At 41.8% G+C, this 25367-nt stretch overlaps 2 protein-coding genes across 9 annotated transcripts in view; both read right to left on the bottom strand.

Annotated features, from left to right (window-relative positions):
* Nucleotides 1-3616, bottom strand: part of KIAA1549L (KIAA1549 like) — a 144055-nt gene extending 140439 nt beyond the window's left edge. For 2 of the 4 annotated variants that reach the window (XM_079977129.1, XM_079977130.1), the window contains exon 1: nucleotides 2863-3579. In XM_079977129.1, the coding sequence (XP_079833255.1) occupies nucleotides 2863-3157 (295 nt within the window). In that variant the 5' untranslated portion in view covers nucleotides 3158-3579. Of the gene's footprint in view, nucleotides 1-2862 lie in introns of all 4 variants that reach the window. The other 2 variants (XM_079977128.1, XM_079977131.1) reach the window with 2 other exon arrangements.
* An 8931-nt stretch (nucleotides 3617-12547) lies between these two features.
* The window catches only part of HIPK3 (homeodomain interacting protein kinase 3), a 71956-nt gene continuing 59136 nt past the window's right edge, over nucleotides 12548-25367 (bottom strand). For 4 of the 5 annotated variants that reach the window (XM_079948567.1, XM_079948569.1, XM_079948570.1 and 1 more), the window contains exons 9-17: nucleotides 24916-25034; nucleotides 24453-24574; nucleotides 24196-24357; nucleotides 22830-23126; nucleotides 22369-22509; nucleotides 20155-20384; nucleotides 19720-19847; nucleotides 19229-19366; nucleotides 12548-16882 (exon numbers count right to left, since the gene is read on the bottom strand). In XM_079948567.1, the coding sequence (XP_079804693.1) occupies nucleotides 16409-16882; nucleotides 19229-19366; nucleotides 19720-19847; nucleotides 20155-20384; nucleotides 22369-22509; nucleotides 22830-23126; nucleotides 24196-24357; nucleotides 24453-24574; nucleotides 24916-25034 (1811 nt within the window). In that variant the 3' untranslated portion in view covers nucleotides 12548-16408. The remainder of the gene's footprint in view (nucleotides 16883-19228; nucleotides 19367-19719; nucleotides 19848-20154; nucleotides 20385-22368; nucleotides 22510-22829; nucleotides 23127-24195; nucleotides 24358-24452; nucleotides 24575-24915; nucleotides 25035-25367) is intronic. The other variant, XM_079948571.1, reaches the window with a different exon arrangement.

The following is a 25367-nucleotide window of genomic DNA, read 5'->3' as shown; positions in this document are numbered from 1 at the left end:
CTCAGAAATAAAAGAAACAAGCAATGTTTGGGGAATTCCTCCTAACATCACATTACAAATGCACTGTCACTGTGATTATTATGACTAGAAGTCATGGAAGACACTGTACATGCAGGACAGGAAAGCAACTCACATTTTCTATCACAAGCTCAATCTGTTCCCCTAACCCAAACCTTTTCTCACATTAGAACTAAAAGTTTAAGAAGTATCAGTTGGGGCCTTGCCAGATTGGCTAAAACATCTAACCACAAACTTAGAAGAGTCTGAACACTTACAATTGAAACCTGCAGTCTATGTTACAACATACTGTGCCCTAATACAAAATTGGATGCAAAAAAAATGGGCTAAAGGACACATTATTCTGTTATATTATTAAAGATAAGAAGATATTGGTCTAGTGGGAAACTGACTGGCAGCTCCATGTAAGCTGTTTTTCATTGGTATGGGATACTGGCCACAATTAAGAACTGTTGACAGGTGCTAATATGCAGTGGGTTTTTTTTTCTGGGGGGATGCAAGGGTACACATACCCCTAAACATTTTATGAATCTACAGTTTGGCCTCATTGAGGGGCAGTATTTCAATATAAGAAGGAAAATAAGAGCACCCCTAAACATTTTTTAAGAAAAAAAGCACTGCTAATATGTAAAATGCATATTACACATAAACAAGTTTGTATAAACTCCAGTTCAGCAAGGAAAATCTACGAACCAAAGGAGCTCCCCTAAATGGATTTCTCTGCTGTATCATAAGCCTGTTATTCTCACACACATCTGTTGAAGGGAACTTCTAACTAGCGCTTAGATCCAAATTAGGGCCAGTACATTTAACACTACTTGCCAATTGTACAAGGTATTTTCTCCATTAAAAAAATGTTAGAAGTTAACTAACAAGCACATTCAATCAGTCCAACTGAAAGAAAATTAAATGGGAATTAAGCAAATGGAATAGTTCACAACAACTTAAAACACACTTATTTGAATGGGACTTAAGTGCACATCAAACCACTTAAAGTTGCAATAATGTTAGTGGAATCCAAACAGGTATAGTTTTCTCAGGATTGCGCCCTATACAGTGGTACCTCTGGATAAGAACGGGATCCGTTCCAGAGCCCCGTTCGCATCCAGAAGCAAACACAGCCCACATCTGCATGTGTGCGGGTCATGATTCGCCGCTTCCGCGCATGCGCATGACGTCATTTTGACCATCTGCGCATGCGCAAGCGGCAAAACCCGGAAGTAATGCATTCTGTTACTTCCAGGTCGCCATGGAGCACAACCCAAAAGCACTCAACCTGAAGCACATTTAACCCGAGGTGTGACTGTATAAGAATTCAGGTCATAACCTACCAGTTAAGATCACAGTTAATTATACTAGTGGTATTTGGGGCAGGGGGAGAGCTGTCAGTTTGACGTGCAGAGAAATCCTCCCAGACCCTACATAAGTTCAAGACTATTTGAGTAAGAAATTTCTGTCACCCTACGGAGAAATAAAGCAAACCCTTACACCTTTCTTTATTTTATTTTATTTTTAATCCAGCTAATCTTATTCAATACTGTACTGTATTCTATCTCTAATGGTAAGTAAGCCACCTTGGTTACCACAGAAGCAACCAGGTGAGGGGAGGGAAAAGCTTTTTCATGCTCCTGATCGCTGAGCACTTCAACAATTAAATCGTTACTACTAAATAAATACTAAACAAGGGCCAGAATCCAAAGATATGTAAGACTAGACCCAGACACTTTAGACTTATTCATGAATAGCATTCCTGCTAAGCCACATGTCAAGCTGCATCTGAAACTGAAGGGAGTTTCAAAGCTGCATGCTCCAAAATTGGGCTTTATATAGTTCATAACTCCACTGATTATACCTCAAAGGAAACAGTCTGAGGATTGCAGTAATAACCAAAGCATCATGGCTCAGCTAGAGAAGACCCAAATCCTGCAGAAAAAAGTCCCATGAACTCCATCCTCGTGGGATTGTGTCTACACAGATTCATACTACCATTTCTTGTTCACATACAGTACAGCATTGTTAACTTTGATGCCACCCTGTATGCTGCTACTACTTCCAAAACAGAAAATGGCAGGGAAATGAGTCCTCCCCCCTCTCCCCAAAAAATCCCCAAGATACCAAGCATAAGAAATGTTATGCTGGAGATAATTTTTTGTACTTTTATCAGCTCTGACACATCTCTCCCCCCCCCCTTCCAAAAAGTAATTGTTTGAGGTAACAACAGCTTCTTTTCTGTGCAATGTAAAAAAAAAAAATTGGGGAGGGGGGCCAGAGATGCTAGTCAACAAGAGGCAGCAGAGCACTCGTTCCAACACTGTAGGCCACTTGGAAAACACAAGCTCAGAAACCCTCCTCGATTGTTATCTGACACACTTGACCAGCTACAGAAAACGACGGCGGGAGGAGGGTGGGCAGCGCCTCGGGATTATTCTGTGCTAAAATATTTACAAGCCTCCAGGCGCCCTCTGAAAAAAAATCAAATGCGAACCCCATGGCCACCCAAACAACACTGAGGCATTGCAGTGAAGTGCAGCTGTTATGCAGAAGGCTGTTAACTTTTGTTTAAAATTGTGGGGAGAGGAGGAGAGACCGGGGGGGAAGATGGCCCCTTCTTCTGTGCAGCCTCCCTCCTTTCCATTCCAAGGCACCAGGAACCTGGCGCGAGTTTCCCCTCCTCGAGCACATCCCAGAAGAGTATTATTTGTATTATTTGGAACGAGATCGGCGATAACACAATGGCTGCAGCTGTAACGAAGCCCCCCCCCCCCCCCCGCTGTTCTTCATTAAGCAATTCCTGCTCAGCCTCCCTTCACCACCCTCGCCCGGGTCTAAAGGCGCGCCGCTCACCTTGCTCCGCCTGGACCCGTTGGCAAAGGACTAAGAGCACCCCGAGGAGCATGGCAGCCTTGAAAAGGGGCCCTTTGGTGGCCGCGGCTGCCTCGGCGCTTCTCCGATCAGGGCATGGCGGCGGCAGCGGCAACAGCAGCAGCAGCAGCCTGAGGCCAACGCTGGTCGCCCAAGCCCGCGAGATGCCTGCTGCAAAGAGTCCCCGCAGGCGCACGGGAAGCTCACACCTCAGGGTGCTGGTGGAAGAAGCAGCAGCAGCAGCAGGCGCCACGGCCGCCTCGTCGCCGAGAGCCATTTGTGGGGCGGCTCAGATGGCACATCCCCGTCGAGGGTCCGGCGCCCCTCAGAGCCCGCGGCTGCCCATCGAGGCGCGAGGCAGGGCGCGAGCTCCCGCCGACGCCACCTGACAGCAGCAGCAGCAGGTGCAAAGGCTGCGGAGACGCCTCATGGAACCGCCCGCCGCCGCCGCCGCCGCCGCCGGGCCCTTCCCGCCTCCCCGCCTAGCTGCGGGCGCCGGGGACGCCTCTGTCTGGCAACAAGAGACGCCGCCGAGGGGGCCTCCTCGCTCGGCCGCCCGCCGGTCCTCGTGCCTGACGGCTTCTTTCCCTCGCTCCGGGGCCGGAGTTGGGCTTGCAGCGCGCAGAGAGAGGGCGCCTCATCTACAAAGGAATCACGTAGCAGCGACACCCTCCGCCCCCTTCCCGCTCGTCAAGGGGCGGAGATGGCGGCGCTCCTAAGGCGAGGGGGACCTCTTCTGGGCTCCGGGCGCCCTTGCAGGGCCGGCGCGCGCGCCTCTCCCTCTGGAGCGGGGCTCCCGGGGGGGGGTGGGCTGGAGGACCTCGCCGTGACCCGCACCACCGCGCCACCCACCGAGGGAGGTGCAAAGGGGGTCCCTCAAATGCACGCCAGCGTCGCTCTCTTACCTCTTTAAAAGAAAATGGAGGCGGAGTGGAATCGCACCTTCCCACTCTTCACACTAGGCATGGCAGTCTTTCCCCAATATCAGGGGCAGTTATAGTGCCTGAAAACGGACTTAGGAAGCTTGTTTCATAAATGCAGTTTTATTGATTTTATGCTGTTCAGAACCATGGTATCTTCTCTTTAGGCAGGATTTTAAAAGATTATTTATTTATTTATTTATTTATTTATTTCGCAAATGAAAAGAATTAATGAAAACCTCATCCTTAGACCACCACTGTCCTTCCCAACCAAAAAACCCTTGACGCATGTAAAACAAAGGCACTTGTCCCATTATGTTCTCATGGTGCCCATGAAGTCCGGAGTCACTCCAGAGAAAGGGGTCTTCTGCATGGATGTTTCATAACCAACACTCTAGGAGTCCTCAACACCAAGTTTGAGACTATGCTAGTCTGAGATACCCTAGCAGAATCCCTCTCTGTCCCAGTTGCCAACACATGGTACAAACACTCAGCCCTGGAACCTGGCTGAAAATTAAATTCACTTATAGACTGTAACCAAAACCCCACACCATCCCAACTTCTGTTGTTGCTGATCCAAATACCTAGACGGTTGTGGCTGAGAAGTATTCATTTCACCTAGGTCAAAGTAATACATTCAAGGTCAGCTCTCTCCATGATCTGGTCATAGGTGACAGAGAGTTTATTCTTAAGCTACCTGACTTTTAAGTAACAGCACCAGGATGTCCAAAGTCAAGTTGGCAGAGTTACAAAGTTTACCATCGATGGAGATGGACCAAAGTTTGTGCGTGGGACAATATAATTGTCCTCCCCTTATATAGCCATTTCATATCTCCCCCTCCCCATAATCACTGTTATCAAGTATGTTTTTACCTCTGCATGACCATCAGACACATTTCCCGGGCACATCATCACATCCAGACGCCCCTAGTGCAAGATGCATGTACACATGCGATTTCCATGCAATTCTAGGTATACTGGGGCAAATAAATATAAGCTGCATAAGCTGGAGGTGGTGCTTGCTGGCTGATGCATTTGAGTGAGAAGTAAACATAGTTCAGTAGGTTTGTACCATCCTTGAAGATTCAGATTTTCTACTGGTGTGCTCTTATACCTAGCCTTACTTCTGAATGTCCAGGTAGCTGTAGTGGGAAGGAGTGAGAGCTTTGTAGCACCTAAACCTGATGCCAGCTCCACCTTTCTTGAAGGAGAATCCAGCCACACTTATGCAATGCTTTGTGCTCTACATGTGATGCTGATAAAAAATTGTCTTGTTTTTATAGTCTGGTTTATGTATTCTTTAATATCATTACCCACCCTGAAGTCTTTTGACAAAGGTCAGGATATAAATGTTAAGCAAAGAAAACAAACAAACAGAGCTGCCTTTGATTATGTTAGGAAATTGCACTTGGTTCAGAGAGTGGGTGCCAAGCAGTTAACAGCAGCAAGATACATGAAGCGTATTGAAACTACAGTCCTGGTTCCCCAGCAGGTTTCCAGACCCGGTTAAAGGCTCTGGTTTTGACAAAGAAAGCCGAGTGGTATGGGTACATCACAAAACACATTCTTCTGTGTGAATCTACCCACATACTTAGATCATTTATCTCATGGGTAGGCAAACTAAGGCCCGGGGGCTGGATCCAGCCCAATCACCTTCTAAATCCCGCCCACGGACGGTCTGGGAATTCGCGTGTTTTTACATGAGTAGAATGTGTCCTTTTATTGAAAATGCATCTCTGAGTTATTTGTGGGGCCTGCCTGGTGTTTTTACATGAGTAGAATGTGTGCTTTTATTTAAAATGCATCTCTAGGTTATTTGTGGGGCATAGGAATTCGTTCATTATTATTTTTTTCAAAATCTAGTCCGGCCCCCCACAGGGTCTGAGGGACAGTGGACTGGCCTCCTGCTGAAAGTTTGCTGACCCCTGATTTATGTACATCTTGCACTTTGGGCATGATATTTAAAATTAAGAGATTGGGCAGGCCCCCACCCAGTCATTTGGGTTGCTCTTTAGACCTCCACACAGTGCAAAATTTGCAGAGGGATTTTAAGCATGTTCAGTTGGCTGCACTTGGAAACCCTTATGTAAGCAGTTACACTGTCTTAACATACAGATATCTGAAGAGCAGCTGGGGGGGATTAAGGGGAGGCATTTGAGCAATACATGTTCCTAGCTTTATACCTCATGGTGTGTGTGCACGTGCGTACACATCCACCAGCGGGAGTCTATATGGGACTCTTTCTTTCAAGGGGTGTACTTACTCCTTTTTGTTCATTTTTAGGAACAACCCAGATGCTTTTGTACCATCCTCAAAGCCAGTCCCACATACATAAATAAAACATTATAGTGATCTTGGAGGTTACCAGGCATGGATCAGTGAGGCCAGGCGCTCTCCTCCTGCCTTACAATGGGAACACTCTCACTTTGGCCTGCTCCTTGACTGTCTCTTTGGGAGAGGTAATGGTGTCAAGGATGATTCATTAATACTTATGCTGGGAATTTTTTTATTCTGAACCCATCACTAATTACTGCTTGATATGCCAATGTATGTTTCCAGTTTGTGCTCTCTCAAGAATGATTACAGCAGATACAGATGCACATTGGGAATGCTAAGGGGTAGAGTACGATTTGTGTAAATATTCCTTGTTTTCTTCCATGGTGCACAGTGAGTGCTTCACCCTTGCTGCCCACATGGGTCCCACTTGTGCTCACTATATTTTTACCAGGTACCATGTAAGGCTGTGGGTGCTACCACTCAGTGGATTTGTAACTGGCTGACTGACCGAACCCAAAGTGTGCTCATCAATGGTTCCTCTTCATCCTGGAGAAGAGTGACTAGTGGGGTGCCACAGGGTTCTGTCTTGGGCCCGGTCTTATTCAACATCTTTATCAACGACTTGGATGGTGGACTCAAGGGCATGCTGATCAAATTTGCAGATGACACCAAACTGGGAGGGGTGGCTAACACCCCAGAGGACAGGATCACACTTCAAAACGACCTTGACAGATTAGAGAACTGGGCCAAAACAAACAAGATGAATTTTAACAGGGAGAAATGTAAAGTATTGCACTTGGGCAAAAAAAATGAGAGGCACAAATACAAGATGGGTGACACCTGGCTTGAGAGCAGTACATGTGAAAAGGATCTAGGAGTCTTGGTTGACCACAAACTTGACATGAGCCAACAGTGTGACGCGGCAGCTAAAAAAGCCAATGCAATTCTGGGCTGCATCAATAGGAGTATAGCATCTAGATCAAGGGAAGTAATAGTGCCACTGTATTCTGCTCTGGTCAGACCTCACCTGGAGTACTGTGTCCAGTTCTGGGCACCACAGTTCAAGAAGGACACTGACAAACTGGAACGTGTCCAGAGGAGGGCAACCAAAATGGTCAAAGGCCTGGAAACGATGCCTTATGAGGAACGGCTAAGGGAGCTGGGCATGTTTAGCCTGGAGAAGAGGAGGTTAAGGGGTGATATGATAGCCATGTTCAAATATATAAAAGGATGTCACATAGAGGAGGGAGAAAGGTTGTTTTCTGCAGCTCCAGAGAAGCGGACACGGAGCAATGGTTCCAAACTACAAGAAAGAAGATTCCACCTAAACATTAGGAAGAACTTCCTGACAGTAAGAGCTGTTCGACAGTGGAATTTTCTGCCAAGGAATGTGCTGGAGTCTCCTTCTTTGGAGGTCTTTAAGCAGAGGCTTGACAACCATATGTCAGGAGTGCTCTGATGGCAGGGGGTTGGACTCGATGGCCCTTGTGGTCTCTTCCAACTCTATGATTCTATGATTCTAAGTGAGGAAGTACCATTTGGTCAATATATGTGTGCTCTCTGATTTCACCCCATAGCATGTTACAAGGCATTGTCTTTTTGCATCCACATTCAAACACTTGAAGACCTAAGATTCTTTAGTAATAATAATAATAATAATTTATTATTTGTACCCCACCCATCTGGCTGGTTTCCCCAACCACTCTGGGCGGCTTCCATAGAAACCAAAATACACTAAAATATCACAGATTAAAAACTTCCCTGAACAGGGCTGCCTTAAGATGTCTTCTGAATGTCAGGTAGTTATTTATCGCTTTTACATCTGATGGGAGGGTGTTCCACAGGGCGGGCGCCACTACCGAGAAGGCCCTCTGCCTGGTTCCCTGTAGCTTTGCTTCTTGCAATGAGGGAACCGCCAGAAGGCCCTCGGCACTGGACCTCAGTGTCCGGGCAGAACGATGGGGGTGGTGGTGTTCAGAAGCAGAAGGTGGAGTTATCTGGAGGGAATCTCAGGATATATAACCCAACTGCATATATATATATACATGCAAATAATACAGATTTAGAGGGAGAAGATAGTTTGTCTTGTATGATAATGTCTTCTCAACATAACTTCTATGCTCTTCATTGGGACTGTAAGAAGACACCTTTGAAACAAGAATGCTTGGGGAAATTGTAAGATAGAGAGTCTGAAGACAAATTGACAACACCTTGCATTAATAAAATATGCAGCCCTGTAGTAGCTTTATAAGGAAGCTTTTGTCACTGGATTATGACCATTTTGGAGAGTTACACTTCATAGAGCATACTAAGCCTGTTGTTAATGTATGTTATCTTAAAGGTATGTTCTAACATTTGTAAACTGTGCCCAGCCAAATCAACCTGTTTGCACAAGGACTTGTTTGTGCAACAGAATGTCCTCTTCCTCCTCTCTCCTCCCCCCAAATCTGGTCCAGAGGGTCAGGTGAAACCCCAGAACAGATCTGAAGGGTACAGGAGGCAGAGAGGAAGGCAAATTTCTATTGCACAAATGGGACAATTTTGTGTGATACAACCCTGTCTGTGGTATGCAATTTTTATGCAGAGACCTATTGATATTAATGGACCTAATGTGCATTAATTCCAGTGTACCTCCTCTCTGTAAAACCTAGTTGAATACCACCCTTTTTATTTTTATACTTAAAACCCTGTATTTCAAATTCTCTATAATTCAGGCAGGGTAGGCAAATCAATGGGCAATCAAATGCTGGGGTGGGCAACCCTATTCTGGCCAATAGTGCTCTGGCCATTTCTTCTACTTCAACAAAATGTGTTTTTCCTCAGGGGGGTGGCAGCAGGATAACTCATTCTTTTCCTTTATTGCAAAAGTGTGGAAGCTATGTGTTGTGGATGCTGTTGTCATGATAAGGGTTTGCGGGGTACAGGAATCACCTTTCACCTGTGCTCCTTGTCATACCACTTTTAAATTAAACAAATAATCTCTATTTCGTGTCTACTTTTTCCCTCTGGGGAAAAAATGACCCTGATCAAATTCTTAGTTAAAGCAATTCTTAAATTTCCCCACTGAGGAACAAGGTGGGGTGGAGGGGAAAGAACACTTTTAAAGAAGCCTGATAAAAATGTAACAAAGAGCAATAGAAAAAGAATGAGGGTAGCAAAAAAGCAAAGTTGGAAAACAAAATTTTCTACAAAATACCCATAAGACGATTCAAGAATTAAGGCTGCAGATATCATTAAAGAGAAGCACAATTCTGAATGCTGAATAAACAAAAAAGATAATTCTGTCTTGAATGCTTGGCAGCTACATTCCCAGGAAATAAATAATATGAAGCTAAAATACATTCAATTTTCTGTTGGTAGTCTTTTAAGATACTATTTTTGCACTCATTTCATTTTTTGTCTGCAGGCATTGCTCCTCTCAGCTGCTGTGATGATTTTTAGATGTGTTGCCGTGTCATCAATGTTGTGTCTTATGGTTTGCAATGCTGTTACTGTTTTATTTTGTTTGAGAGGGCTAATCCTAACATACACACATATCCCACCTAAATCTGTAGTCCTAATATTGCTAAATGAAGCAAAATGCTCTGCATTATTAGTATTTTAAGAAAGTGCAAACAAATGTTAATGGAAATTCTATCAATTTAAGCTGCTTCTTTCATATTTCATGGGAAACAAGATTCCATGCAATGCTGTGAAACTTCCAAAAGGAGCAGGAAAAAATTTGTTCCTGTCATAGTAATCTTGCTGAAACATTCGGGCAGAGCCCCCTGGTGGAATGCAATTCTATTACTTGAAATTTTAAATGCTTTTATTTATCAAATTTTATTAAGTCAACAAATACCCATAGTGTGAATTTAAAATTTTATGACATGCTGCAAAAGTACAATGTCAGCTGGTATTTCTTACATGCCGGATTTTGCAATTACTTTGGTATGCCAATGATTCAGCTACTCAAAATACAAAGCATGCCAATGCAGCATGCCAGTGTCTGCTAGGAGTAAAACTCATGGAAACTATGTAGGAAAAACATGTGTAAAGTGGCCTTCAAATTACAATATGTGTGCAACATAGATTGGGGAATTTTCAGAATAAATATTTATTATTCTTGATTATCCTTTTATTCCCATTACATTACAGATGAAGGGAGGGAATACCTATAATTCAAAAATACACATTGCTTGGAAGGAAAAAATGACGCTTATCATAAAACTGTACAATTGGATGGATCAATCGGATGGAACAAAGAACAAAAAAGAACACTGGGTTGGACTAGTGAAAACGTACCATTTGAGAAACCTCAACCAATAATCAATGCATTGCTGTTTCCACACGGGCAAAGGAAGTTCTTTTTTTAAAAAAATAGTAGTAGTAATGTACTGTGCTAAGCGGTAGCCTCAGATCAGGCTCCAACATCTTTGCTATGCTTTTCTATTCAAAGCATGTACCAACCTCAATAAAAGGAAACTTACTGGGGGGGGGGGGATGTCTTGTCCAAAAGCATAATTAGCATCAATAGCATGGGTAGGCAAACTAAGGCCCAGGGGCCAGATCTGGCCCAATTGCCTTCTCAATCAGGCCTGCGGACAGTATGGGAATCAGCATGCTTTTACACGAGTAGAATATGTCCTTTTATTTAAAATGCATCTCCGGGTTATTTGTGAGGCATAGGAATTTGTTCATTATTTTTTTCCAAAATCTAGTCCGGCCCCCCACAAGGTCTGAGGGACAGTGGACCGGCCCCCTGCTGAAAAAGTTTGCTGCCCTCTGATCAATAACTTGCTACTACCTGGAAATAGCACAAGGATTGGCAAAAGATCTCCTATTGCATTCTGCACATCAATTGCTTCATCTCTTGGAGATCTTTTCTTCATCTATGTCCAGGTCGTTGGGGATGGGGAAATTTGCCCTAAGGAAACTAGTTATATATTATATTCTATGGCAGTTTCACTTTGCTTCCACGTTATATTGGGGATAGGCTATTGTTACTGCCTGCCCATTTCTCACTAACCATTGCCCTTGTGAGGTAGGCTTTCAGCTACCTAGAACTAAAATGCAGATGGCACCACAAGGTATAATAATGTAACATCCACAGCAGCCTTAATAGAAATAGGAACTGGCTATTCCTTCTCCTAAGGGACGCAGGTGGCGCTGTGGGTTAAAGCCTCAGCGCCTAGGGCTTGCCGATCAAAAGGTCGGCGGTTCGAATCCCTGCGGCGGGGTGCGCTCCCGCTGCTCGGTCCCAGCGCCTGCCAACCTAGCAGTTCGAAAGCACCTCCGGGTGCAAGTAGATAAATAGGGACCGCTTACCAGCGGGAAAGTAAACGGCGTTTCCGTGTGCGGCTCTGGCTCTGGCTCTGGCCAGAGCAGCGATGTCACGCTGGCCACGTGACCCGGAAGTGTCTCCGGACAGCGCTGGCCCCTGGCCTCTTAAGTGAGATGGGCGCACAACCCCAGAGTCTGTCAAGACTGGCCTGTACGGGCAGGGGTACCTTTACCTTTATTCCTTCTCCTGGATGTGGGTGGTGCTGTGGGTTAAACCACAGAGCCTAGGACTTGCCGATCAGAACGTCGGCAGTTCGAATCCCCGCAACAGGGTGAGCTCCCGTTGCTCGGTCCCTGCTCCTGCCAACCTAGCAGTTCAAAAGCATGTCAAAGTGCAAGTATTTAAATAGGTACCGCTACAGCGGGAAGGTAAATGGTGTTTCCATGTGCCGCTCTGGTTTGCCAGAAGCGGTTTAGTCATGCTGGCCACATGACCTGGAAGCTGTACGCCAGCTCCCTCTGCCAATAAAGCGAGATGAGCGCCGCAACCCCAGAGTCGGCCACAACTGGACCTAATGGTCTGGGTCCCTTTACCTTTATTCCTTCTCCCACTCCTGATGTTTTCATCATCCTTCATCAAAATTAGGAGCTTTGGCCAAAAAAAGTGTAACTGCTTTATGAATAAACTATGGGGGTTTTGCACAATGATTCTCTGCATGGGACTGGCATGAGCAGGTATTCCTTTCTATCAATTCCACATCAGACTGTCTGCTCCTCTAATACAGATCACATGTATTCCATTGCCAATGGAAATAAATAATAATCTACTGGAGCATCATGTCCCAATACATCCTTTAGATGAATGCTTTCCCCACCATTTGGCAACTTGTACCATCACCATTCCACTGGCATCTCAGAGGAACTACATGACAGAAAAGCTGCAATTTTCAATGAAGTCCAAAACCACCATGTGTTCCAATAGTTACATTTTCTGTTGACTGGCCAAAAATGGAAGCTCAAATGTTCTTGAAGATCACTTCAGTCAAACTATTTGGGGGGGAAATCACATCACTAAGATAAAGCTGGTGGCCTGAATCCTGTGAAACTGGAAATTTATATAAATGAGCCCTTGAGAGTTAGAGAAAAGATTGAAAAACTTTTCAGCTATCTCAATCTACTTTAATAAAAATAAAAGCCGACAAGTTCCATTTGCTGCAATATATATTTTAATTCAAAGTGAATCTTGACAGTAATACACCATAAATTCTTATTTTGACACTCACCAAAATAGTCACCTGGAAAACCCGCTTTTTGTGACAAAGTACAGAAGGCTTGGTCACATTTAAATCACTGAGAACTAGAGAGAAATACTATCGCAAACTGTAGGAAACATTACATCCATAAAAATTTTCCCAGTCCTCTTATTGTAATATTGCACAGTGCAATTGCTACATGGCAAACTAGTGTAGCACAGAAATCAAGAACAAAAAAGCCACAAGTCTACAAATAATTGTTAAACTGTAACAGTTCAAACTTAGTAACCAAATCTATATTAGTTCTAAAACAAATCTTTCTACAGCTTGCAGTGTGATTTTAGCATTTACCAAACACAAACCAAGTTAAAATTAGCTGTAAATACAGAATATTTGAAAATTAAAAATAAAATAATTAGTTAATACAGTAGTATATTTGATCAATAACACACCCTGAATTAAAGTTAAAAACCGAATACAAGGGATTCATATAAAAATTAAATTTCCAAATTGAAAATCGTATGCAATTTTGTTATCGTGCAGTGTTTTATTTAAAAGGCATCAGAAGAATAAGATGTATATATGGGATTACATTGACCATAGATTTACACCAATTTTTTGTCTGGACAGACCCTTAGCCCTCCTAAAGCCATAGCAACCATAAGTAGGTTATCCTACAGCTAAATTATTCCGCTGCAACCAAAATCAACAGAACTGTTTTGCTGTGCAACTGCAGAGTATAGCCTGAGAGAGGGCAGAAGATCTAGTTCTTCACTGCAATGCTCATTGCAGAACTGGTTGTTGAGTAGCACATTATGCTCAGTGCTGATTGTGGCAGAACTTAATTTATCACTTCTGGAAAGCAAAAAATATTTGCTCTTTTGCAATATGCTAGGAGTCAGAGGCTACCTTTGGGGTATTACTCTTAGAAGCGGTTCTATGTTTGACATGGTGTAATGTATCAAGTACATTAGCTTTGTATCCCAAACAGAATTTAAAACATAGTAAATACTCTACAGAGCAAGACAGATCCAAGTAAATTAAGAGAATACATTTTTATTTTTATTTGGTGACAATTATAGAAAAAGTAAGCTAACTTCTGGTGCTCATGGCTCCTGATGCGTCCACTGCCAGCAATGGAGATAAGCATCAAGAAATGCCATTCTCAACACCAAGGAGTTAACAGAAAAGAGGAATTTACTGAACCATAAACATTAAGGAACATGACAAAATCTGTTTATTTTCTTGATTCCATCTGCTTCAATATATGCTGAAAAGGTTTCAGATTAGATCACATTATTCTTGTCTTTATTTGATAGAGACACATTTGTATTTCTACAAAACACATAAAACTGTTTATGAAAAACCCAGAATACTCCTTTAGTGTGCCCAAGAGCATGTCTGCACTCAGTGGGACTTCTCACTCTTTTCATCTGAACAGCAGCTCTCCCATGCCATTATCACAAAGCTGGGTTTTAAGCTTTTCCAACTTTCAGAAGTGATTTTTTTTTGGGGGGGGGGGTACATGACACAGAGCGCTTTTTTTAAAAGCCCCACCTGGTCATGCAAAGCTGCAGCTCTCTGACTGTGGCCTAAAAGTTGTGAGAAAGGGTTAGGGTTTATTTCCATATTCAGCCATTAAAATGTACTGCTGGTTTTGGTTTTTGTCAACTAATACTGCTGTATTTCAGTCCTGAAAAGTAAATCAAATGTAGGCACATTTTTCTACTTAGACATTCATTAAATAAAACACTGCTTGTGTTAATGGAACAAAGAAAAACTCTATCAGCTGTTAGACTGCTGAGGCTGCAATCCTCACACTTTCCTAGAAGTAATGCCCACTGAACTCTGTGGGAATTACTTTTAAGTAAACATGCCTAGGATTGTGCTTGAGAGAAACCCTTTGCACTCCTATTCCAGTCTATGCTGCAATAACTGTATTCCAGAATCTTTGTTTATAAAAAAAAAAGTTAAGTCAAGCCACCAAGATAGTTTTCTTAAGTGTCTACACAATGTCAATATGAACACATACAAATTAAATTACATGGATACACCCATTTATATGCAATGATAGTTAATGGAGATAAAATACTGATGCAAATAACACACCCCAAAATAACATATGCAATTGTCTTCCATCATTTACAATATAGTAGTTACAACACTCCAAACATGAAAGCAAACAAAAACAAAATCAACCCCATACTTCAATTTCATGTCATTAGACTTATACAGAAATTAGAAGGGTAAGAACTAGTTAAATCACCTAATTTCACAGCTATCTGAAGTGGCAATCATTATATAGCAGCTTATCTATGATACATTCAAGATAGATGATACAATTTATTACTTGCCTCATAAGCTAAAACACAACCTCATTTTAATACCCTCCTTTTAAAACCCATCCCTATCACTACACTTGAGGTCTATGAAAAAAGTAGCTACCTTTTAATAGGAAATGGATGATTAAGTCTTTGGTGCTGCAAAAGCAATCTTATTTGAACAAGAACAAAAACACACACACACACAGAGAAATGATGCACTTCCTAGAGGGGAAAATGCATGTAATTTGTTGTCCCTGACGGAATGTATTAAATAAGAAAATACCCCCACCCCAAAAAAAGGCTAGAACAAATACTAGAATGTAAAAAGGCTAAAATCTCTCCCATGCATAAATGAAAAATTGCACACAAAGTACTCACACCTTTTCAAGCTTCAATAGTAAATATTCTGCTACTATTTATTAAATACTGCATGGTTTGCTCAAGCTAAGATGAAACCACAGCATGAATCAATGAGCATTTTGCTTTTTTCTTTCATAATCTAGCCAAGTCATGCCTACTGCACCTCTAACAGGTTATTAAAATCCAGTTGGACTTAAACACTTTGAAAATAAACTACTTAGATTGTATTGCAGTTCCACTGAACAGTATAAAACACCATTTTTTAAATTCAACAGCCACTGAATCAACTTTTCCTATGAACTACAAAATGCTTTCTGTGAAGCTGATCATTCAGGGGGAAATATCAGACAGCAGAATTCAGCTACAGCAAAACATGCTGTCCCCTAGATAAAGAAATCACAACCTATACTAAAATCATACCACACACAAATAAAAAAAGAAAGAGAGAGAGAGAGAGAGAGAGAGCGCATAACTCTATGAAATAATCAGCAAAACTGAATGTTAAGTGCTGCAGTCCTCAACATTTATAATATAGTAACATTAACAACCTCAAATATTTAAGGCACTATGTGTGGGAACAGTTTACAATGCAGCTGAGATTATTAGGACACCAACATTTAAGAGCAAATTTCTAGGCAACTTTGTTTTTGCCCATGCAAAGGACACATGCAATGTGAAGAACAGCTCAACCTTTTTTAGATAAGTGACTCGACACTGAACACCAAGATACATAATACAAACAAGTTACTCATACATGATACTGATGACACATGTGCATCTGTTGCTCTAAATCTGTACACTCAATGGCTTCCCAAATGTAGACGTGTCTCGCACTAGTTAGAAGGCAATTTTATAAAAAATAGTAGGAGCAAAACTGGATTTCTGCTCCCATAAGTCACCTGTCTGGAGTTACTCTATAAGAAGATAACATGACTAAAGACAAATTTATACCAAATGTGCAAAAACACATTAAAAGTGAGTTAAAGCTCAAGGTTGTTTAAATTGCACCCAAGTCTAACATGATTAAAAAAAATATCTTTTTGTTGTGCCATGGCTAATATTTATTAAATACCATGTTTTCCTCTCAAATCACATGTATGTATCACTGAGCTCTGTCAGCGTACTTGAGTTCTCACATAAATGGATACTGGCTGAGTTTCGTTGGACTCAATGGAAATCCTGTGTAAGCAGGTGATGCAATGTAAGAATGTGGTGGGAAAATTGGTTTGTACTGAGTCTGGTGGATGGTTGGGGAAGGTAGCAGTCGGGGATTTATGCCCACTGGGACCTGGTGAACTAGACCACCGTGATGAGAGATACTGTAAGTGGGATGCTGTAAGATCGGTCTTGAGGTACATGGTGAGGCTAGGATGTGGGCAACGGGAGCAGCAGTAGTGAGGGGCGCAGATGATGGATACGGCAGAATAGCAGGCTGTCCTCCAAGATGTGTACTTCCAGCCAAATGTGCATGGACTGAGGTATGAGTGGGACTTCCATGTTGAAGGGAGAATGCATGACTGGCAACATTAGCTGGGATATAAGCCTGCTGTCTCCAATGACCACAGTTTCCATTCCACTCCTGAGACCCAGATCCAAAGTGTTGAACCTGTCTCAAGAGAAACTGCAGTTAATTTCAAGCAGTAAATACAAGATTCCCCAGTCTCCAAAGTGGACAGCTATCACATCTAAACAATCTTTCTTCTGTTCCCACCAATGCTGCCTGAAACATCTTTGGGGATGGGCTTCCTCCACCTCCTTGTGGTCATATATGTCCACCACCCCACAATCATAAGAACTACGCTGCTGGATCAAACCAAGGGGTCGTCTGGTTTGGCATTTTGTTCCCATAAATGGTCAGCTAGATCAGTGGTCTTCAACTGGTGGGATGGGACCATATTTGTGGGTCACAGCCTGACCCAAGGCGGGTCACACAACAGGAGCACTATCACCATGCAAATATATGGTAAAAGGTTAAGAGATGGGTCCCCAAATGCATGTTTGGGTTGGAAGTGGGTCGTGGGTCTGAAAAGCTTGAAGACACCTGGGCTAGATGCTTCTGAGAAGATTAGAAGGAAGGCATGAGGAAAAGCATCCTCAGTTTGTCCCCACCATCTGGTACTCAGAGGTGTATCATCTTTGAATATAGAGTTTCCATCTAGTTAGGATTGGAATAACCTGACGGAATTATCCACCTTGAATTTGTCCATTCCTTTTTAAAGCCATGCAAATTAGTGTTGGTCAACACGTATTGCAGCAATTACAGCTCCTAATTTTAATATTTGTTGACCTGGATCCAGAGTTTCTTTAAGTGAAACTTTGATCATAGAATATTCCCACTAAAGGGGGGGAGCAGGCAACTTTTACTTATGTCTGTCCCTCTACAGCCCTTTGAAAAGCTACCCTAGAGGGTTGGAAGACCCTCTGGAACCATGTGAGAGGCGACACTGGAGGCTCTAGGGGAAGGAGAAATTGGAAAATCACTTCCCTCCTTCTCCCTGCCCCCCCCAACAGAAGCCTCCACTAAATCACAGTTCTGCCTGTGAATGGAAGGAGCTCTTTCATTTGCAAATCCAAATCCATTGTGTGCAGTCATGTTTTTTCTCCTATTCTGAACCTGGTGACCCCAAAATCCTCATACTGTGACAGGAAGAACAGCCTATCTTCTGTTCCACTCCATTTTATAATGTTGGGACTGGCAGAAAGTGGAAAACAAAATAGTTCTGGCAACTGGGAATTAGACAATACATCTCATGTGAAATACCTCTCATGTGAATGGCTTGAGAGCCAACAGTTAATGTCCCCTATTATAAGAACAATTTATAGACTATGATGTATGGCATTATGAATTAAGAAGCTCAAAGCTTTTTATATGAATTATTGATCGCATTATCTGACACTGGATATGTGATGCAACAGGAGAGGCAGTTCAGAATACCTTCAGGTAAATTTGACAATATTAGTTTTGAAGTTTCTCTCTTGAACCCTGCCCCTTAAAACCAATCTATATGTAACATCACAAATGATATTGTGCACACCTATATATGGAAATGAGAGAATTTCAACTAGATTTTTTTCAAAGGAATCTACAAACTCATGAATATATGAATAACCAAATTATAAGTTATGCTTCTAAATATAGTCATGAGACTTCTAGAAAACTTATCTATGAGTTGAAAACAAGCACACATAAGTCACAAATTTTGTAGCACAAAACACAAATGAATGCATGAATAAACCAGATCCACACTGATCCAAAGCACCAGCAAATATGCTTAAACAAAACAAAACTTACTGGGTAACACTTAGACTTTGGCCCACTTTCACATTCAAATAAACCATACTATTGTGTGTGTGTGTGTGTGTGTGTGTGTGTGTTCTCCTACACAACTATGGTGTATGTGTATGCACATTTGTATGTCCCAATGTAAATACCACAACTATGCAAGTAGGGCAAATCACACAAGCCCCACTTATCCATGCCGTTGTGGTCGTGTCACATATACTGCGGCCTTTCAAGGTATTGCCAGAGCCAGTATTTGAATTAAATTAACTTTTCTCAATGGCTTTGTTTAAAGCCTCTTTCTTGTTTAAGAAAAAAACTATGAAGGAGCAGCTCCTACACAACTTTTTGAAGGAGCTCTCAGACTTGAACACAATGGATGGAATCAAAGAAAGCACTAAGGCAAACGTTCTGTCGGCGCAAACATTTCTGCTTGGGAAATGGAAAGTTATAGCCCTCTCCTCCCACCCTCCACCCACCCACCAAATCTGTTTCCAACTCTCTGGAACAGACTCGGTGAGCACATGAGCCTACACAGGCAGAGAAGGGGGGAAATCCCATTATGAAATGCTTGCACTGACAGGACTCATTAACAGAATATCATCCAAAATGTAGGTGTAGATACAATTTCTTGCTGTATGCTTAACCACTCGCAACATTCACAGAAAATACCACTGTACGAGTCCTCAGTATTATCTGGTGTGTAAAAGGTATCCTCAGGAAAGCATCTACAGAAGAGTGGCAGCCCCTTAGATAGGTAGGTTCAAAGCCATTTAGAGCTTTAGGTCCAAACCAGAATCTTGTGTTACGCTAGAAAAGAAATAGAGTGTCAAATGCAGACTCTGGAAGATTGATGTCATATGTTTGTAGTGGTCTACTCCATCATCAGGAACTGGGATATCAAAGTATGTATGCACTAAATTTGCTATTTAGACTTCGAGGAAGCCCAACATACTGCATGTTAATTGTCTCTACCTGATATCTCAACCAGTCTAAAAGTTTCTCTTTGGTTAATTTGATTAAAATTATAGTTAACAAAGGTCAGAATGAAAGATAGATGAAGTAGTGGGGATGGGTTTGAGTCACGTGTGTGCAGTAGATTTCAACATTAAAATATCTGAACTAATAAAAATATCTCTACATTGCAATGTTTACATACATACCTGACTGAGGTTTGAGTGCTGCTGATGGAATGCTGATATCAATTTTCGTTGACGATTGCCCAAGCCAGAAGGATGGTTTGTTTTTATACGGGCAGATCGGCGTTTTACCAGTGGTTGACAGGTGGTAACTAGCAAAATATGAAAAGATCAACATAGGATATATCAGGGTTGCTTCTAATGTTTTCACTTTATTCAACTTAATGGTAAACATTAAAACTGTAAAACATTAGAGCATTCAAGGGAGAAGATAACAAACCACACACATCCCATATTATTATTGGTTCGGGGGGAAGTGCACCCCCAGAAACCTCTCTGGAGTCCCCCCCCCAGAGAGGGTTTTTGAGGATATAGGAGAAGAGACAGGTGGTCCTCCATTCATGTAATCTACATTGAACAAAACGTGGCCAGCACAGAAAACACATAAGCACCAATTACCTGCATTTGTAATTTGCTCATCTGCATTTAACCTGTTCTCTATCCTCATTGGTGGCACCACCACAGTACAGACAGCTGGTTTGGCTTCCAAGTTAGCTGAGGTTCTCGTTTCTGGGTTTTCATTGGTGTCTTCTGCAAAACTATTTTCTAGGAATGGACTGTCGTGGCCTGAAGACTCTGAACTGGGAGAACCATCCACAGTGTCACTTTCTTGTTCATCATCTGACATACTACAGAAATAAAGTAAAGCACCGTTATGAAGAATACATCACATTCATTCCTTTTGCAGCAAACATCCAAAAACAAAACAAAATAAAAACAGGAAAAATTAAGTTTAAACAGGAGAGCTGAAGTTCTTGACTCTAAACTTCCAGCTTTCCAAAATCAATCCAAGTTTCATTCTATAAACAAACTACTAGGGAAAGTGTGGACATCTTCAAAAAACCAAGGAGCTTCAGATCTGTACCTAAAATGTACCTTTCCCCAACAAATCAACCAATACTTATGAATGGACTCTTATCCCAATTCACTCTCTCCAAGACCACTTTTCACTAGTCACTGGTTTTAAGCAACTTCTAAGTTTTTATGACTAAAGGGCAGACAGAATGTGTATTTAGTTTTGTTTATTGTTTTCTCTTGTTGCTGATGGTTTTGGTTATAGTTAATGTTTCTTTTTGGGGGGTTGGATGTTTCATACTGCTAGATTTAGTATTGTTTGGTGTTTGGAAAGTACTGTTGATATTTTACTCCATAATTATTGAAGCCACCTTGAGAGTTTTACTCCTAAATTCAGCCTATGTTTTAAAATGAAATAAGCTAACAGTAAAATAAATGTCAGCCCTGATCCACCAATTTGACTGCTGGTCGATTTCTAGTGGCACTCACACCAGAAAAGACTTTAATTCCGCAAGCAGACCACACCTAGGGGAAGGGAAGTAGATGCCCCCAACCAAAACACAGGTAGTGTCCATGTATACTCCACCTACCATCATTCAGATGGCAGCAACCCTGTTGCAGACCCCAATGAAGCTGCAACTTCATTGCCATTTATTATCCATTCCAGTGACTGTAATATCACTCTAAAGCTAAATTAACTTCATTTACCCTAAGTGATGTCATGTAGCCAAATCTGAATAGCTGCATATCTATGTTACTGCTGCTAGGTAGGAAAGGGTTATCTTTCAAATAAAAAGTGACACTAATTCTGTAGCTGATTAGGACTACAAACCAAGTTTAAAAATGTAAGCTTAGGGGGACTCTTTAATCTAACAATTGGAGGTGGTGAAGCCCCTTTCGCATGTCAAAAATATTCACTGGAGGACATCTGGCTCAGCCCTAGCAATTCCTTTCATCTTTTTAATTAGGGTTGCATAGTTGTCATGGCAATCGTTGTCAGGGCAGCAAGGTAATTTTATAGAGGATCTTTAAAATGATCACAAATCCATGATTTTCACAACTGCACAGAGCTGCTCATTTGAGTTCGCTCTGCAATACTTATTTAACTCAACAATGGATTTAAATTTATATCCAAGAATTAGTGATGCAACTGAGCTATCACCATTAGATTCCGAGAAAACCACAGAACCAGTTGGGCGTACAGTAATAGAAAGGCGCTGCTGACCGTTATCTTTAAGATTCATTATTTTCTATCTTCAGAAATGATATGATTGGCATAACCAATCATTACATATCAGGAAGACTCCATCTCTATGGTTTCCCCCCCACTGCCTATGGAAGACCTTCCCTTTTAAACAAGCCTTTTAAGTGACAATCTCTGTATTGGATTTGTAATTGTTTTTACATATGGAATGGTTTTATTTTTGATATTTTTTTACTGTAAAATCACTTAACAGATATTTGATGGGAAATGATTCATCCACATACTCAAATAATACATATATCTATCCAAACAGTTATGTTAACAGAATTATCAAGACTTTACAGAAGGCTAACAGTGACAGGCAATATCCAGCATACTAAGGCTTTTCCTTCAGGAAGCTTTATTACCCTAACCTTTGTTCCAAAAAATCCAGCACAGAAGCATTGTCACATATGCAGAGAGAAACCTCTGTTGAGGCAGGTATGATCAAAACATTACACTATGTAAACATTACACTATGCTTAAGAATGCTTCCAGAAATAGGTTTTAGAAATGGGACTCTGCGGTATTATTGCCACACAGGGACATCAAACCCAGTTATGTACATTTCTTACCTGTTGGGTCTTTTGCAAGGGGATGGACTGGACCGTCCAGAAGAACTAGAGCTCAAAGTGCTGTCAGGACTGCTTAATGAACACACACGGTCAATATTTAATGTACTCTGGCAAGCTTCACAATCTAGGCTCCCTTTACATCTGAAATGCAAACATACATAAATAAAACATTCATCCTGCACACTTCTCGCTAAACATCGATTGCAACTTCTAGCTGCATTGATTTAGTGCCAACTGTGTGCTAAGCTATACTACCAAGACTGAAAGCTGTGAAACTCAAAGAGGTGTAACAACCTGCCGCCTAGAAGTGGCAGCCATGTTCCAAGTGATTTAAGCTGATTCAAGTGAATGTACTGGTGCTGTATATTTAGGAAGTCCCTCTTACTATCACCAAAACACCAGCTCTCCAGCACAACCCTGAGGAAAAGGGAAGTTAAAATAAGCCCAAAGCTACTACTTACTCTGCAAATGAATGCCTTTGTGCCACATCATCTTCATCCGTGTCACTGCTGATGGTGATCACACTGACTGGTGGGCTTGGGGAATCTGCAATAATGATAGCCTGTCGCTGTTTGTTTGAAACCAATGAATCAGGGTCCTGCCTGACAGGTGGTTTGCAACAGTTGCTTTCCTGACCAACCGAGTTACAATTGTCCTGTGTTTCTACACAGCTTAGCTTCTCACCAGCCTTTCCATTGCTTATCTTTGGAGACACAAATGCTGAATTTTGGATATTGGTATTTTGTAACACATTACTCCTGCGAAGAAGACATTTATTTAGACATGTCATAAAGATGTTCTTTATCAAACAAATGCAGTAACTTTACATCTCCCTCCCCAAATTGACTCAAACTAGAACATAAGACTTTGAAACAGCAATGAATATAAATCAACACATGAAACATAAAACAATGAACATACAGGTAACACTGTAAATGTTGTTTTCCAGAGAAATCATGGAAAACGTTTCAGGTAACTATTGCATATCACAAGCAGGGTTGTTCAGATGCTGCAATGCAAGGTTCAAAGTTGGATTTACCAATGAAATGTAGTACAATACGCTGAAGATACCATTCTCTTAAAAAGGAAAGAAGGAATGAAGAAATGCTGGCTTGGACACCATAAACATTTTTGAATCGGATTCAAAATCCACTGAAATCATCAGGAATTGTGTTCACTGACTTCAGGGGATATGAATCAGGGGTTACTTAACACAGTTCACCAGTGTCACTGTCCTTCCCGGTCTTACGTTTCTCCATTACTGAAATGTCCCATACCTTTGTAAATAACTTCTGTAGTGATGGGGCACATTTTCTCCACAGAGCACTTAAAGTGTTTCTTGCTGCCAGCAAAAGAAAGACTATTCTTAATACTATTCTAAGTCATATTATGACTATTATACAATGTCTCTATTTTCAATAGTCCAAATTTTACAATTCCTCATGCACATGAGTCTAGGAACTGCTAACTGCGTCTACCTGCAATACTTAAATAACCAAACCAAAGTCTATTTCTGCAGATAAATATAGTCAAAGCTACTTTTGTCACAAGAAGAGAGAAGATCAAAGGGCAGCAAATGATACTTTACATTATTTCCCATTTTGTTACCATCCCTTGGTTTTAACGGGTAGGCTTCTGATCAATTTGAACTGTAACACAGTATTTAATGTTTAAAGAAATAAATGTTCTAAACAAACTAGTTTGAGGTGTAACACCTTGGCAAGCATGCAGCATTCATAAATATACAGCCCCCTTTTAAAGGGATTTTGAAAGAATGATTATTATTTTTTACATCTAAATGATCCACAGGCACCGTATAAAACCAACCTGTTCTGGCACACTTTATTTCTCTTGGTTGGTGTGGGCTGAGGCCAGACTACATGTGCAATGCCCACACTGATTGGTTGAGGAGCAGATAAAGTTATTTGATTGGTTAACAGAGACTGTGTCATCACCGAGTTGTAATGGTTGCCATGGGGAATCATCTTCCTAGGGAGAACAGAGAAAAATACATCCATATTAAAATATAGCAGGGTTGCGTACTTTGTTTTCAAGCACAAAATCAAAATACAGTTTTGACCTACCCCCAGTCTCCAAGTCTCTGCGGGCCAGCCACAGAATCAGAAGCTAGTGTTGTCGGAGGAGCCACAGGCGTCACTTGTTGCCATGCTGGAAGCAGTATCTGCTGTGTTCTGTTAGACCACGTCTGTTGTAAACACATAAAGCGTTATGAATAACTACATCCCAATATGTTTAGCATCCTTTTTTCAAGTTAGGCCGCTGGTCCATTTAGCCCAAAGTACTGTCAGAACAGACTGGCAGCAGCTTTTGGATGACTCTGATAACAGATCTTATCAGTCCAGCTGCCCAAAGGTCCTTTTACATGGTAATGCAGGGAATGTAACGCCGAGACAGATTACATGCAAAGCATTTGGCCTATCACTAATCTACAGTCCCTCGCAACTGATGTGATATTACTTCAAAATCTGTCAAGCTAACATGTTTATGACTCTGAAAATGTGAAACCTACAGCATCAAACAACATACCTGAGAAAGGACTCCTCTTATCTGGAGTGGCTGTAGGGTTGGGGCCTGTGTGACCAACGGCACTGCATTATCAACTCTTACAGAGTAACCATTGGGCTTCCCATGATTAGCATGAATTCCTAATTCACAAATATGAAAAGGGGAGTTAAGATTGAATCCAAATTCATAAAAGGTTAGCATACAGAATTTCTGAGCCTGATGCAAACTTTGCTCAGGGAAATATTGCTCAGTCCAGTGATCACCCGGGGCCAAATCGCTTCTGACCTGATTCCTAAACCATAATCTAGCAATCAGAAGCATCCCCCAAAACTCCTCTCTCCTCATTTCTCCTTCTACACCACGGGTGTCAAACACAAGGTCCGCGGGCCGAATTCGGCCCGCCAGACCTCATCATGTCGCCCGTGTAGCTGCCACCGGCCGCCAGCCTTCACCTTTTATTCTCGCTTTTTTTT

Source organism: Podarcis cretensis (genome assembly GCF_951804945.1).
Source record: "Podarcis cretensis genome assembly, chromosome: 1".
NCBI lineage: Eukaryota > Metazoa > Chordata > Lepidosauria > Squamata > Lacertidae > Podarcis > Podarcis cretensis.
The sequence above is the reverse complement of the archived record's forward strand: the minus strand, read 5'-3'. Positions and strand labels throughout refer to the sequence as shown.